This window comes from Macaca thibetana, chromosome 18, assembly GCF_024542745.1.
Source record: "Macaca thibetana thibetana isolate TM-01 chromosome 18, ASM2454274v1, whole genome shotgun sequence".
In the NCBI taxonomy this organism is placed as follows: domain Eukaryota; kingdom Metazoa; phylum Chordata; class Mammalia; order Primates; family Cercopithecidae; genus Macaca; species Macaca thibetana.
Window position 1 is genome coordinate 18,010,056 of NC_065595.1, and position 16,342 is coordinate 18,026,397.

The 16,342-nt window shown below is 33.7% G+C and overlaps 1 protein-coding gene across 7 annotated transcripts in view; it reads left to right on the forward strand.

The window, feature by feature from the left end:
* The window catches only part of PIGN (phosphatidylinositol glycan anchor biosynthesis class N), a 150,239-nt gene that overhangs the window by 80,771 nt on the left and 53,126 nt on the right, over positions 1-16,342 (forward strand). For 6 of the 7 annotated variants that reach the window (XR_007721317.1, XM_050768137.1, XM_050768136.1 and 3 more), the window contains 6 exons: positions 4,750-4,828; positions 6,084-6,266; positions 9,362-9,501; positions 12,268-12,367; positions 12,472-12,564; positions 13,737-13,828. Coding sequence is in view for 6 of the 7 variants with exons in the window: in XM_050768137.1 (XP_050624094.1) it covers positions 4,750-4,828; positions 6,084-6,266; positions 9,362-9,501; positions 12,268-12,367; positions 12,472-12,564; positions 13,737-13,828 (687 nt within the window). In the remaining variant the exon portion in view is untranslated. The remainder of the gene's footprint in view (positions 1-4,749; positions 4,829-6,083; positions 6,267-9,361; positions 9,502-12,267; positions 12,368-12,471; positions 12,565-13,736; positions 13,829-16,342) is intronic. The other variant, XM_050768140.1, reaches the window with a different exon arrangement.

Genomic DNA, 16,342 nt, shown 5'->3' on the forward strand with positions numbered 1-16,342 from the left:
AGAGCCCTCAGAAATAATACCACACATCTACAGCCATCTGATCTTTGACAAACCTGAGAGAAACAAGAAATGGGGAAAGGATTCCCTATTTAATAAATGGTGCTGGGAAAATTGGCTAGCCATAAGTAGAAAGCTGAAACTGGATCCTTTCCTTACTCCTTATACGAAAATTAATTCAAGATGGATTAGAGACTTAAATGTTAGACCTAATACCATAAAAATCCTAGAGGAAAACCTAGGTAGTACCATTCAGGACATAGGCATGGGCAAAGACTTCATGTCTAAAACACCAAAAGCAACAGCAGCAAAAGCCAAAATTGACAAATGGGATCTCATTAAACTAAAGAGCTTCTGCACAGCAAAAGAAACTACCATCAGAGTGAACAGGCAACCTACAGAATGGGAGAAAATTTTTGCAATCTACTCATCTGACAAAGGGCTAATATCCAGAACCTACAAAGAACTCAAACAAATTTACAAGAAAAAAACAAACAACCCCATCAAAAAGTGGGCAAAGGATATGAACAGACATTTCTCAAAAGAAGACATTCATACAGCCAACAGACACATGAAAAAATGCTCATCATCACTGGCCATGAGAGAAATGCAAATCAAAACCACAATGAGATACCATCTCACACCAGTTAGAATGGTGATCATTAAAAAGTCAGGAAACAACAGGTGCTGGAGAGGATGTGGAGAAATAGGAACGCTTTTACACTGTTGGTGGGATTGTAAACTAGTTCAACCATTATGGAAAACAGTATGGCGATTCCTCAAGGATCTAGAACTAGATGTACCATATGACCCAGCCATCCCATTACTGGGTATATACCCAAAGGATTATAAATTATGTTGCTATAAAGACACATGCACACGTATGTTTATTGCGGCACTATTCACAATAGCAGAGACTTGGAATCAACCCAAATGTCCATCAGTGACAGATTGGATTAAGAAAATGTGGCACATATACACTATGGAATACTATGCAGCCATCAAAAAGGATGAGTTTGTGTCCTTTGTAGGGACATGGATGCAGCTGGAAACCATCATTCTTAGCAAACTATCACAAGAACAGAAAACCAAACACCGCATGTTCTCACTCATAGGTGGGAACTGAACAATGAGATCACTTGGACTCGGGAAGGGGAACATCACACACCGGGGCCTATCATGGGGAGGGGGGAGGGGGGAGGGATTGCATTGGGAGTTATACCTGATGTAAATGACGAGTTGATGGGTGCAGCACACCAACATGGCACAAGTATACATATGTAACAAACCTGCACGTTATGCACATGTACCCTACAACTTAAAGTATAATAATAATTAATTAATTAAAAAAAAAAAAAAAAGAAAACAAACAGACAAAAAAAAAAAAAAAAGTCACTTTTCCTCCTCTGTTCCAGTCTTATAGTCTTTTCCTTTGGAGGCAAAATTGCAGTTTATTATGTATCTATATATATATCACGTATACATATGTACAAGAATACAGTCTGAATAATATCCAATAATATCCAAAAGAAAGGAAATCAATATATTAAAAAGATAATCTGCGCTTCCATGTTTATTGCAGTACTACTTTACAGTAGCTAAAATATGGAATCGATCCAAGTGCCCATCAGTGGATTAAGGGATAAAGAAAATATGGTATATATACATGATGCAATATTATTCATTCATAAAAAAGAATGAAATCCTGTCATTGCAGTAACATGGGTGGAACTGGAGATCATTATGTTAAGTGAAATAAGAGCGACACAGAAGACAAATTTTACATGTTCTCACTCATATGTGGGAGGTAAAAAAAATAGCTTTGATGAAGTAGATAAGAATTGATAGAATATAATTGATAAAGTACATAAGAATACATAAGTATACATGATATATGTATATCCTTCTTGTTATATTTCAAGTTTTATTTATAAAATATTTCAAACATGCTGAAAAGAATAGAGGATATAATAAAAATTTTTCTACCCACAACTCAGTTTTAAGAAAATATTAACATTGTACTCTATATTCTAGACTTTATATTTCTTACAAAACCTCTTTATGTTTAAAGTATGTGATACCAAGAAAATTTACTTTCTATACCCTCTCAATTTGATGGAAAACTAAACAGAAAACTTATATTTGGGGACAAGTATATGAGAGTCTTTGATGTCATGGTGATACAGTGAGGCTTGTGTAGAACATTTTGGTGAATTCCAGATATATTGCAAATCTTTCATATGCTACCTTTGGCATGTCCCAAGGTTTATAAATAGTGCATTTAGGAAAAATTACAAATTACCCTGACTCCTGTTTCTTTACCTTAGTACTTCCAATATAATATAACATAGCATAATATGTAATGTAAATATTTCTCCTTAAGATTTTTTTCTCTCATTCTTCATAAGACTTCACTTAACAGAATGTCTGTTAAATTAGCTTAAATAATTTAACTTCAAACAAGCTTTTTTTCTTTCTTTTTATTTAAAATTTTAGGTACATTACAAATGGCAATGTATGTTAGTCTCTTATTTTTCTTCCTTTTTTAGGTCTGCAATATTTTGATAGCATTGTAATCAAGATTTATTGATTCATTTTATGTGCTTTAGCACTTTGCTAAGTATTATTGTGGATATTAATGGAATATAAGACATTACCTTGGCCCACATGGAGGTTAAAATTTAATTGAAGAGAAATAAACTGATCATTAGATCACTAACTGAAGTGCTAATGATGTGAAGTGAGATTTGGAGTGGACCATAAAGGATGGTGAATATTTGATTTTGGAAAGCAAAGAGGGGAAGATCTTTACGATTCCAGATAGGTGAAGCTTGAAGAGTTTCACCATTATGCAGCTGAGGGTACACATTTGCGATAATGGGAAATTAAGTGAAGTAGCAGCAGAGGGTCATCAGTAGTCCAGGAAGATTAGAATTGATGAAGTAGACCATGAGATGCCCAGGAAGATTAGAATTGATGAAGTAGACCGTGAGATGCCCATATCAATTGTAAGTGAGAGGATGCAATCAGTATTTTAGGAAGCTTAGTGGATCAGAGCAAGAAGAAGGAGGTCAACTGGAAAGCTTTTATGGAAATTTGGGAAACTCAACTTAGATATAGCCTTCCAAAAAATGCCTGTGCACTTTGGCACAGTAATTGCTATACTAAGGCTTCTGGGAAAACACTTCAAGATGTATGGTGTCTGAAGGGACAGAGAACTGGATCAAAGCAACATTTTAAAGTAACTTGTTTTTTTTTTTTCATGTGTTTTTGCCTCCTGGCACCTTTTCCCTCCAAATCCCAGTGAGTCCAGTGGTGGGGAATTTTTCTGCAGTCTGCAACATGAGAACCCAGGGTGGTTGGGTTCCCATGACTTGGAATATCTGGGAGCTCTTAGAGTAGGCACAGATCCTTTTTTTATTTTTTGTAGAAATGAGGTCTTGCTTTGTTGCCCAAGCTGGTCTCGAACGCCTGACCTCTAGTGATCCTCCTACCTCGGTCCCCCAAAGTGCTGGGACTACAAGCGTGAGCCACTGTCCCAAGCCAAAGCACAGATGCTTAATCAGAGTATCCCATGGAACTCTGAGGGAGTTCATAGATAAGCTTCTGGGTTTATGAATTTTCTGAAATTATATTTTAAATTTTGGATTATGTACATTTTCTAGACAAGAGTTTCAGATTCTGAAAGAAGTCTCTGACCTTCCCCCTCCCAAATTAATAATTACTGCTTAAAAGATTTACTTTGTACAAGTCTCAGTCCTATCTCTTCAGAGACTGCTTGAGCCAAGTAGAAAGAAGATAAGTGATTATATTATGTTGACCCGTGTGCAATTGCCAATATTTAATTTAGTAGTTTTTGGCCTATGAAACATCAATGTCATGTGATCCAACCTAATATAGCCTTAAATAACTTTGCATGCATTTTTAAAATGTAAAGGCATTCATTTTAGACATGTAGGTTTTAGTTAAGCAGTATATATTCAAATTTGAATTTAAATGTATTGATTTATTTCATTAAGGCAATTAAATTCTGGTTATATTTCCTCAATTTCTACATTCCATAAACTTAATGACTTTTGTTTTATATAGTTTCGGGTTATGCAGTATTTTTTAGGAGTATTTCTCTTGTGTATTTAACGTTTCTACTGTGGTAAAACAGGACAGGGAAATGGTGGAAAGAGAAATGAAAGAGGAACGAAGAAGGTATACGATATAGTATAAAAATAGCAAATGGGTTCAAATTATTCGTTAACTTCCAATGATGGTTAGGCTCTGCCTGGAGCTCTTTGATAATGAGAATTCTCAGGCCGTGTTTGGCTCAGGGATAAAAAGTACATTGATGGATCTGTCCTCAATCATGTGAAGTCTGTCGTGAGCACAGGACAACTGAGTGGCAGAGCTCATGCCATACATTTGGTGTTCTGTTAATTACTTCCATTTAATCAGAATTTCTTTGTTAGCCAGAGTATTACATTTCTTCAGAATGATGGATTATTTGACTTTCATAAATGTAGTTTGGCATTTGAAACTTTGAGTCAAGAAAACCAAATTTAACTATAAGCTATTTCTAGAAGACTTCAGAGAACCTACAGCAATACAATTCGGGTTTTTTTCTTTGATTTTTGTTTTGTTTTGTTTGTTGTTTTGTAATTTTCACTGTCTTTTTTAATTAAGGGAAAGAAAAGAAATATATACTTGGAATGAGGAAACCCTTTAAACCTATTCTTTTTTTTTTTTTTTTTTTTTTTATAGACTGCTTTCTGATTCCAAACAGTTCAATATTTTAAGAAAAGCAAGATCTTATATAAAACACAGAAAGTTTGACGAAGTGGTAAGTATACTGGCCTTATAGACATAAATAGCTGATTATCATTTTGGGGATGGGGAGGAGAAAAATATGGCAATGGAGAGCAAAGTAGACAGGCCAGGGAGCTTTCTTGAGCCCTCAAGGAAGGATTGCATTTCCTGAGTAGCTATTTAGCAATGGACATCTCTCTCTTTTTTCAGCTAATATTATGGGTAAAAAAATTTTTTTTTGAGATGGAGTTACTGTCGCCCAGGCTGGAGTGCAGTGGCGCAGTCTCGGCTCACTGCAAGCTCCGCCTCCCAGGTTCAAGCAATCCTCCTACCTCAGCCTCCTGAGTAGCTGGGATTACAGGCATGTGCTATGACGCCCAACTAGTTTTTGTATATTTAGTAGAGATGGGGTTTTGTCATGTTGGCCAGGCTGGTCTCAAACTTCTGACATCAGGTGATCCATCTGCCTTGGCTTCCCAAAGTGCTGGGATTACAGACGTGAGCCACCACACCCAGCCCACATTTTTTTAGGTTAGCATTAGAAATGAACTATTACCATTTTTTAAAATGAGAAAATAGATGCCAAGTTTTTGTCACCCTACTTATGTGTAATATTTTAAAACACTGTATGTTTGCCACTCAGAATTATCTATACATTATTAAAAGTCTAATGATTCATGCTGAAACTTGGACTCTTCCAAACTCCTATCTCACTGTGTTTTTCATTAATTTTTCTTTGTTAAATGGTCATTTAATTTTAAAGTAGAAAAGAATTCTGTTTTCATTTCTAAAATTGCCTAAATGATTGCCAATTCATGCATTTCTAATGCTTTTTTTTGATGGTTTTAAAATGATAAGCTATTCTTCTCCTGTAAAATATTAAGCTACTTAATGATGTTTTATAACTGATTTGAGTAATCTCATATGAGAAAGTAAAACATATAAATATGGCCATCATCATTGTTTGGGACCTACATTAGAGAGCCTTCATTTCTTTTATGAGTTATCTGAAGATCATTTCCACAAACACACATATACAACACAAATAGTTTACATTTAAAATGCCCTTTCTTACTAAGATTAAAAAGGTCATTTTATTCTGAATTTTTCTCATACTTTAAAAGAAGATCCTCGAACAATTAAAATCTGTTCTTAATCCATCATCTACAGTTATTCACTAATTTTAATACAACGGTTTGGCTGTTAGGAATTTAAAAGTTTCCTTTCTTTAAAATGTAGGTTTTCTTATTCTTTCTGTTAGCAAGTTATATATGTTTTTTTCTCCATAGGTCTCCCTTTGCAAGGAGCTAATTCATCTAGCATTGAAAGGATTGTCCTATTATCACACATATGACAGATTCTTTTTGGGCATCAATGTTGTTATTGGTTTTGTGGGATGGATATCTTATGCTTCTTTGTTGATCATCAAGTCTCATTCCAACCTTATAAAAGGTGTTAGTAAAGAAGTTAAGGTACGTTTAGAAAATGTGAAGATTCAGATGATGATATAAAATCACTAGTACTGAATCCAGTGTAATGAGTTTATAGGATGTGCAAGTCCTTGTTCTAAGATAACTCTTGTTTATCTTTCATTTGCTTTTATTGTATTGGATTTTTCCTCAGTTATCTCTGTTTCTTCAGTTGAGAAAAAGATATATTGATAATAATGATCCTATAACTTAAGAAAGCTATAAAGATAGAGGTGTAAGTAATTTAAGTGCTCCTATGTTATTAATGGTGTTGATCTTCTGTTTTATTTTATAACTAGCATTTTATAAGTATTCCATATCTTTCTAGTACAAGTGGTCAGAAAACTACTTCAAAACAATGTATTTAATTTTATCTGATATTAAAAGTTTAGGAGCTAAAAAGCAATAAAATTATTTGCTCATAGTGTTTCTTCTTAAATGATGTATACATTTTTAAATTACTCTTACCTTCTTTTAACTTTCTGAAGTTTCTCAAAATGCAGATTTCTAGACCTTTCCATGTATTCTAATTTTAAGAATTTGTTCCTACTTTATGCTTTCAGTGAAAAAATAAAAATTAAAAAAATCTCTTTAATGATACTTCATATTGCTGAGACAATATAACAGTACATACATGGTTTTGCTACATTAAAACACTTTACTCTTTTAAAATATATTTCTAACTATCATTTACCAGGGAGAATATGCCTCTTTCATTTCCTTTGCTTCATTCTCTTTAATGATTATTACCATGTTCAAGTTCTCTAAAAAGTAATATATCCTGGTGGTGTATTTTTAATAATAGTCTGCAGATATTTCCAGTGGTAAGTTTTCCAATTTTATATTTTATTATTCTGTAATGGAAGTAAGGCCATTAGTGTTTATTATAATTTTGTATAATGCTTTAATGTATCTTAAATAATTTCCCCCAAGTAATTTTAATTATTTGAGTGTATGTGAAATTGGCTGGAATGGGAATTATATCTAGGCATTCTTAGAACTCATAACAGTGCTAGTAGCAGATATAATTTATGTTTACAAAAAAGGAAGCTGAAGCTGAGGAGGATTAAGTTACTTATTAAAGGCGACTCAGCTAGCATGTGAGGGACTGAGACTTCAATCCAGAGCAGTCTTGGGCCAGAGATTGCCTTTTCATGTTTATCCTGATATTCAGTTTATTGAGAAAAAATATGTTTTTATATTGATATGTTAACAAGATTTCATAGCTGATAGTTCTTTATTCATTAATCTGATAATACAGCCAATATTTAATTGAGTGTATGGTACAATGCTAGATGCTGGCAAGGGTGTCCAATCTTTTAACTACCCTAAGCCACATTGGAAAAAGAATTGTCCTGGGCCACACATAAAATACACTAGTAATAGCTGATGAGCTTAAAAAAATTTACAAAATACCTCATAATGTTCTAAGAAAGCTTATGAATTTGTGTTGGCACCACATTCAAAGCTGTCCTGGGCTACACATGGCCTGTGGGCTGCAGACTGGACAAGCTTGCTGTATAGGCTATAAAAGAAATATAAGATTCAGAATCTGCCATCAAGGAGTTTAGAATTTAATAAAGTAGGTAAGAGATGTACACATATGACCACCTTACCAGGCATAGGTCACTGTATCTATACTCGACTACAAAAGAAAACTTGATGATATGTTAAGTGTTTGGGATAATAAAAAGACTATCACATTTTAAATATGAGAGCTGACTTTAGGGTGTCAATAACAGGAAAAAGTAAGTCTTGGTGGGAGTTTAACAGTCAGAATCTAGGGAGAGGTTGAGAATTAAAGCAAATTGAATGATATGAACAGAGGCAGATTTGGGAAGATGTACTATTATGCTGGGATAATAGTAATACGTATTGAGCCCCACTGTTCCGGGACTGCCCTGGATGCTTTACATAAGTTATTTAGTTAGGCTTAACACTACCCTAAATATTGGTGGTTATGATTCTCATAATACAGATGGAAGGATTTAGGCTCAGAAAGATTACATGTTTTCCACAAGGACACATGGGTTTTAAATGACAGAACCCACATTTTCTGATACTTGAATTCTTTCTCTTTCTACGCCATGCTTCCTTCAAAATAAATAGTTCACTTTGTGTAGAATGTGGGAGGTTTGTTCGAGGGACTGATAAGAAATAATACAATATAGATTAGGCTGAAGTAATCAAAGGCTTCAAATGCTGGACTATAGCATTTATACTTTATTTAGTGACGAGTTGGTACGTCAATTAATAAAAACCAGAGAAATAGAACCAGGAGGCAATATATATTAAGAGATGTAGTATAAGAAATTGGCTTATGTGATTGTGGGGCCTAGTTAGGCAAGTCCTAAGTTCACAGGTCAGGCTGTCAGGAAAGGCAGACTGAACTCGCCAGCAGGAGCTGAAGCTGCACTCAGCAGGTAAAATTTCTCCTTTAAGGAACCTGTAGTTTTGCTCTTAAAGCCTTTCAACGGATTGAATCAGGCCCACCCAGATTATCTAGGATAATCTCCTGTACTTAAAGTCCCTGACCCTTACACCATGGAGACTATCACTAGTGAATTACGTTGATGAATTCTCTTTTTTGGCAGATGATTGGCAATAGTGCATATGAGTGAATGAAGTTTCTATTCGGTGGGCAATAGAGAGAGAAGCTTAGGTAGCATGTCACGTTGGAGCTTGAATAGATAGGACATTGTTCCAAATGAAAATTAAGTCCCATACCTTATTACGGATTAAATAGGCTTTTGCAAGTTATCCAGAGAACTCAATCAACATTTATAAAATTATTCCTAAAAGGAAACATGTTCAGAATTCTGAACAAGTTACTTGCAAACAAACTTTAAGGCCATAGTCACTTTTAAGTTGAGAATTGCTTAATTGCAACAATTCCAGGTTATCTAGGTTTTTCCTTTCTAATATGCTCCTTAAATAACATATTTTTTCCTTGTCTTAATGCAGCTCTTTGATTAATTATCTAGTTGTATAACCATTGAAAGAAAGTCATAGGTTTTCTTCACTTTATAAAATCTCTTTTAAAACCTATCAATTACCATTAGTTTGGAAGTATTTCAATGTTTTGTTTGATTTTTCAGAAACCAAGCCATCTCCTGCCATGCAGTTTTGTAGCTATTGGCATTTTAGTAGCATTTTTTCTGCTGATTCAAGCCTGTCCCTGGACATATTACGTATATAGTTTGTTGCCAGTGCCAATATGGTATGCGGTTCTAAGAGAGTAAGTAATGCATCTTGCTGCCTTATTCTTTCACTTCATTGACAGTTAAATCTGTATTTAAAATGCATTAGATTTCTATACTGTAAGTCATCAAAGATATTTATAATACTGTACTTTCAAATCTCCAATCCTTCTCACTTCATTTATAACTGATAAATGTTGGATAGGATATAAACATTATTTTAGTTATACCTTTCCCTTTTGACTTCATCTTTATTTTTCTGAAGTGGCAGTGTTCACTTATTTGTGTATCTTTTATAGAAAAAATGGAATAGAAGTAACGATTAATATTGATCATACTATGCCTAGACTAACTTGCATTTTGAACTTGTGTCATCATCTCAGATTCCAATATATCTTCATATTTGACAAAGATATTTGCATGTTTTATTTCCATACATTTTGACTCCTCCTTTCCTAGCGATCTTATAGATATAGATAAATTAAACTTTGTAGTTAAACCTAATATGGTAATATTTACACACAGAAATTAGTCTATATTTTCACATGTGCTGTGGTTTTACCTATAAGTACTTCCTCACAGGTTGTACTTAAAATAGAATGTATTGTTAACATTGTAGAAAAATTAGAAGTAAGGCTCTTTGGCCAGTTTCAAATACTTTTAATAAAACCACTAGAAGGGAGTACTAGTTCATGCTCACTGGCAGCCAGAGTCACACTGCAGATCTTATTGGTTTCTGTTTTTACACCAGTAATCTATAATTTAAACTTGGTTGTGGATATAAACATATTTTCTGAGCAAACCAGACCCCTAAAGTCAATGAAAGAATGAGAGCCTGTTATATAATAAGGGTATCCCCCAGGTTGGCCTAACACGTGCATCTTGACACTATGCATACTTTTATTTTAATTTTTCTTAACTTTAACTTTGACTACTTCTTCCATCTTTTAAAACATGACATATTAAAAATATTTCAGAATTGGCTGGATGCGGGGGCTCACGCCTGTAATCCCAGCACTTTGGGAGGCTGAAGCAGGCAGATCACTTGAGGTCAGGAGTTCAAGACCAGCCTGACCAACATGGCAAAATGTTTCTACTAAAAATACAAAAATTAGCTGGGCGTGGTTACACCTGTAATTCCTTCTCAGGAGGCTGAGGCATGAGAATTGCTTGAATCCAGCAGGTAGAGGTTGTAGTGAGCCAAGATTGCACCATTGCACTCCAGCCCGAGTGACAGAGTAAGACTCTGTCTCCAAAAATAATAATAATAATAACTTAAAAATATCAAAAATTAATATTAATATTAAAATGCTTAAAATGTTAACTATAAGACAAAAAGGCATTGATCAAATAACATACTGCTACCTCTCCATTTGAAAGGAATAGGATTGTTGCATATGCATATTTACTTCAAATTTTTAAAAATGTCATTTAGTCTGGTTTTTAAACTTTTAGAACAAAATGTTTTGTCCTTGCAGAAAATCGTATCTAGTACAGAACCTCTCCTGAATTATTAAATGTCCTATATGAAGAAAACATATAGATTTAAATTTTAAGGGAAAACATGATTTTGAAAGTATGTTGTGTCCTATCTTTATCTTTTTGATAGATTATGTAGGAAAAAGACATAAAAATTCATGATCTTCTAAATGATTTTACAAAATTATCTCTTGATTCTCTGTGCTTATTCATTGTTAAGAAGAACAGAAAAATTCCCTTTTGACTGGTGTTAGCTTTTCTTTCCTACATGGCACCTTCATTGTTTTGATGAAATTCTGTAGCCATTGCTTTCAATCAGAGAAAGGTCATAAACCAAATGATACTGACCTTCTAAAATTACTTACTTAATAATGCACTACAAATGTTAACTTTTTTTTCCTAGTGATAAAATATAAAAAGTACTCAAGTATGTAATACATTTTTGATGGTGATGAATTCACCTAATTGTAATTAGTGTACAATTAGTGACATCTTAAATTGGGTTTGGAAAAGGTTATTTAGCTCAGTTAAAAAATGTAATTAAGATTTTTCCCTAACTGGATTAGGAAACCCTACCTTTATTTCATTAAGATTTAAATATAGGATTACTTGGGTGAATTTTTAAAAATTTTTCAGTTTATATGCATTTGGATTCATTGTGTTTTATATCTGATGTTGCATCTGTAATTGTATGAACCCATATGTAAACTAAGATCAAACAAGATTCATTTATTGTCATTAATGCTTATAAAGACCAAGCAAACTTTTGTGATAATTTTCTTTTTTCTTTTCTTTTTTTTTTTTTTTTTTTTTGAGACAGAGTTTCGCTCTTGTTGCCCAGGGTGGAGTGCAATGGTACCATCTCAGCTCACTGCAACCTCCACCTCCCAGGTTCAAGCGATTCTCCTGTCTCAGCCTCCCAAGTAGCTGGGATTACAGGCATGTGCCATCAAGCCTGGCTAATTTTGTATTTTTAGTAGAGATGGGGTTTTACCATGTTGGCCAGGCTGGTCTCAAACTCCTGACCTCAGGTGATCCGCCCTCTTTAGTCTCCCAAAGTGTTGGGATTACAGGCGTGAGCCATTGCGCCTGGCCGATCATTTTCAAATTAATTCAGAAATTACATTTTCCCTAAAATACTTCTAGATTAAAAAAAAAATTAGGTAAGTAAAGCCGTTGAAACAAATCCGTTAGAGTTTATTTTAGTTTTTGAATCATCTATAAATGGAAAATTCTCTAGTTTTTTTAGCTTTGTGCAAAGTTTGTATTTTTATACTATGTATGACCTGACTTTAAAATTCAATCAATCTTTTTATTTGAAACAGATTTCAAGTTGTTCAGGACCTTGTCACATCACTGTTGACCTATCCTCTGAGCCATTTTGTTGGGTACCTGTTAGTTTTTACCTTGGGCATTGAAGTATTAGTAAGTAACTTATCAGATTACAACATTTGCAAATTTCTTTTATATATTTGTAACTAGTACTAAATGACCTTATTTTTCATTCCTTCTTTGGAATGCATTACTAGGTTCTCAGTTTTTTCTACCGCTATATGCTTACCGCTGGACTTACTGCCTTTGCGGTTTGGCCATTTCTCACTCGGCTGTGGACTCGAGCAAAGGTATGAGTACTCATTTTGACATAGGACAGATTAGTAACTACTTTGTTTTGACACGTATGTAACTTAAGGAACTGTTTATTTTTAAAGAAAAGGGTAGAATGTGTTCTTACATAAAAGAGCCTAGTCATATTGATAGGATGACTGACACTACCTGTAAGGTTTCAGTAATTCACTTAGACTTTCACATCAAAATGGGCCAGTTATGTGGTAATTGAGGTGCTATATAAGTTGTACTGATATGTGCATCTCTGAAGCACTTCCTGGATTTGTTTAGCTTCAAATATCTTGATAATGGACCAGGAGAGGAGTCGCCCAGAGCAGCACAGCCCAGTGGCTTAGGGGTCTGCACTCTGAACTTGAGTCACAGGAGACATCTCCCTCCTTACTCTGAAACACTCAGTTTTTTTTTTTTTTTGGAGAAGTGTGTATTTATTATAGATATATAATTATTAAATTATTAAAATATTTTGAGTCTTGATTTTCTTCCTTCAGCTAGGTAGGGAATTACAATGTGCTTCTACAAAGAATGCTCTCCTATTTCCACTTTCATACTTTTTGATAGAAGTAGCAGGAAGATATCTTCTTTCTACTCTGAGAATTTATAAAAAAACTTCAAAGAATGGGATTATTGATCTTTTAATTTGTGAGAGATCTTAATCTAATTACAAAAGTAGTTTTACTTATTTTCCTTCTGGGTTCAATTGTTTGATGATTATTGTAGGCCACCTTTTTTATAGATGTCTTCATCAATACATAGTCTAACATAAATTGAGTGAAGCACTTTATGCAGGTTTAAAGCTTGGTTATTTTATTTACTTGTCATGGACCTGGTACTACTTATATTTTAACTTCTCTGATCTCTGTTTCATCATCTGATGCATTGGGAAGAATAATATCTGCCTCTGGAGGTTATTGTGAGAATTAAATGAGAAAATGCTCATATTACACCTAATACTATACCTGCTATGCAACAGGTCCTTCACAAATAGTAACTATTACTTTTTAAAATAGTTAGCTGTTGATTCTGCTAGAAAGTATTTGAAAAATAAAATAATAAATAGCTGTAAGACTTTGCATTTTCCTTTTACCTTCACAGTCATATAGCCTGTGAAACACTGATGATAGTTTTCTATACCCTGTTTGTCTAAAGATAACTTTCTTCTTGATTTTAGGTGACCTCACTGAGTTGGGCTTTCTTCTCTGTGCTCCTGGCGGTGTTCCCACTGATGCCGGTTGTAGGTCGAAAGCCAGACATCTCTCTAGTGTATGAATAATACTGTATTTTCTTTTCTTTTCAATACAGTTTCTTTTTTTCTCAATTAACACTGTAAAATTTGAACCTAATCTTAGTCAAGAATTTAAAATCATGTGAACTAATGGGAATTTAAAATACCAATATCAAACCATTAGTCATGAGTTTAGCCAAAGTTCTAAGAGTCATTAAACCTCCTAGTAGATGCTTCCGGGCTTTCATAATGAAATTGTGCCACTGATAACTTAAAATGCTCCCCATTTTTTTTGTTTGTTTGTTTAAGTCTAGAAGATTTTCTTTCTTTTATACTTGGAGGAATCAGTGAAAGTTTTAGTTTCATATGAAAAAAAAGTTCTGTTGCCGAAACAGAAAGGTCTCAAAGATGCTGTGTTAGCCCTCTTTGCTTCAATCATGTCCACACGAAAATGTCATGTAAAAATTAAATTTTCTGCTATTCTAAATTGAATGTAAAGATCTCTGTGGGAGGAAACTCTGTTTACCTTGCCAGCTTTCCCATGTTTAACCACTCAAATTGTTTGAGAATTCTTCTGCATATCTTACCTAAATTCCCTACTATGCTGCTATATTTATTTGTCTTCAATAACCTAAATAAATCTATAAAATAACTGGTTACCTTTGCTTTTAACTGCACTTTATTGTCAAGTAAATTATGGGCTGTGTGAGTGTGTGTATAATCATTATTTCATTTAACATTTCCTCTCTTATTTTCTAATCATGGGAATTAGAAATTAAATCATCTTTGTTACTTTCTTCAGAACACTATAAGCGTTTTTTAAAACATTTTAACCAAATCTGTAATGGATACGGGTATATATTTTTAAATCAAGGAAGATTAGCTAAATAATATTTTGTAAAAATATGTGCTAATTTATGAGATTCTATACATTTTCTCCTATTTATATGAGACTGCCAATATGGAATAGATCAGGAATTATCCCAGGAAGTCAATTTATTAGCAGAGCTCAAAATAATTGTATTGAATTCTAACACCATACTATCTAAGCCATACTTCATTAGAGTGTTACTAAGTCAAAATATTTTGCAACTTTCGTAACCTACAAGTAGTATGTGAGAAAATGAATTCAAATATTTTCATTTATTTCTTGCTTCAGATTGCTCTGTAAGCTCTTGTAACGTTTCTATAAAGCCCCTTTCCTTCCCTTCATCAGTCTCTGCCTATCAGTCCTGCTCAAGCAGTATTGGCATAGTTGAGCAGAATTTAACATATGCTCAAAGGGAAGGAAATTGTATAAATTTGCCACTTGCATATTCTATTAAGGATGAATGTGGGAAGCAAATAAACTTGTAAAAATATGAGAAATCTAATTTATATTTTAGAAAATTATATTGTTTCCCTCTAAATTTAAATTGCTTAGTGATTTTAAGTTTATCCTACTAGCTATATTTGCAACTTATTTATTTTGATTCCTGGTTCATGGGGAAACTTCTACTCTCCTTTTCATCTGTCACAGCATCTCCCTTCTTCAGAAAATTACAAAGATGTCATTTTATGAAACATTTAAGGATACAATTAAAGGAAAAAGCAAACATGTGTACAACATAGTTGTAATGTCTGGTACTCCAGTTTTCTAAAGTAAAAACATATATGCCAATAAATTTAAATACCAAATTATTTTAAAACTTAAGAAAGAGAAAAAGAAAAAGCAAAGAATCTTGGTCATATGTGACTATTTTTTCCTAAATTTTAATGATAATCCATGTTGAATATATGATTACCTTTCTCCTTAGGATTCTCAAAGATTGTATTTGAAGCATCAGCAACAACCATCAAGCATTTTTCTGGGGATTCCTGCTTTGCATTCTTCTTAGGTGTCCAGCTCTGCTTTTTGCTCTTTCTTTTTTCTCTTCAACCAATTCCTTTTCTCTTAGTTCTATTTGGGTTCCGGATTTCATCCTCAGCATCATTTTGGCTGTACTGTGTTATTCAGATGTTAAGGAGGTGAGACAGAGCTCAACAGTAGGGCACCATTTCCCTGGGATCAGTCACCTTTGACTTTAGGAAACATACTATACCTGGTGTTCTTGAAAGGTGTAATTTGTTGTTTCATTACTGTACAAATACCTCACCTGCATGCCACCCATGTGACCACTGCCTACCTCTTCCCTCAGCCAGGAGCAGCTGAGGAAAATACCAAGGTCTGTCACAGAAGGGAGCTGTTTTTCCTGCTAGAAATAATATGGGTTATATATGTAGATACTTTTTGCATGAGTAAGTTTCATAATCACAAAATACATGTTGTAGATACTGATAATATACTTGTTTAGTTATGCTTTATATTGTAAATTTTTGTGAATTTGCCCATTTCAGGCTACATATTATAGTATTTGATATGCCTAAAATTTTTAAAAATTAAATTATAGAAGTAAGGTAGACATACTTAAAAAATTGTGGGGAGAAGTTGCAAATAACCACATCCAGCAGTATCTTTATCCTAAGATTTTAAGTTTTCTTAAAATCTTAAACTTAAAAGTTTTCTTAAAAAT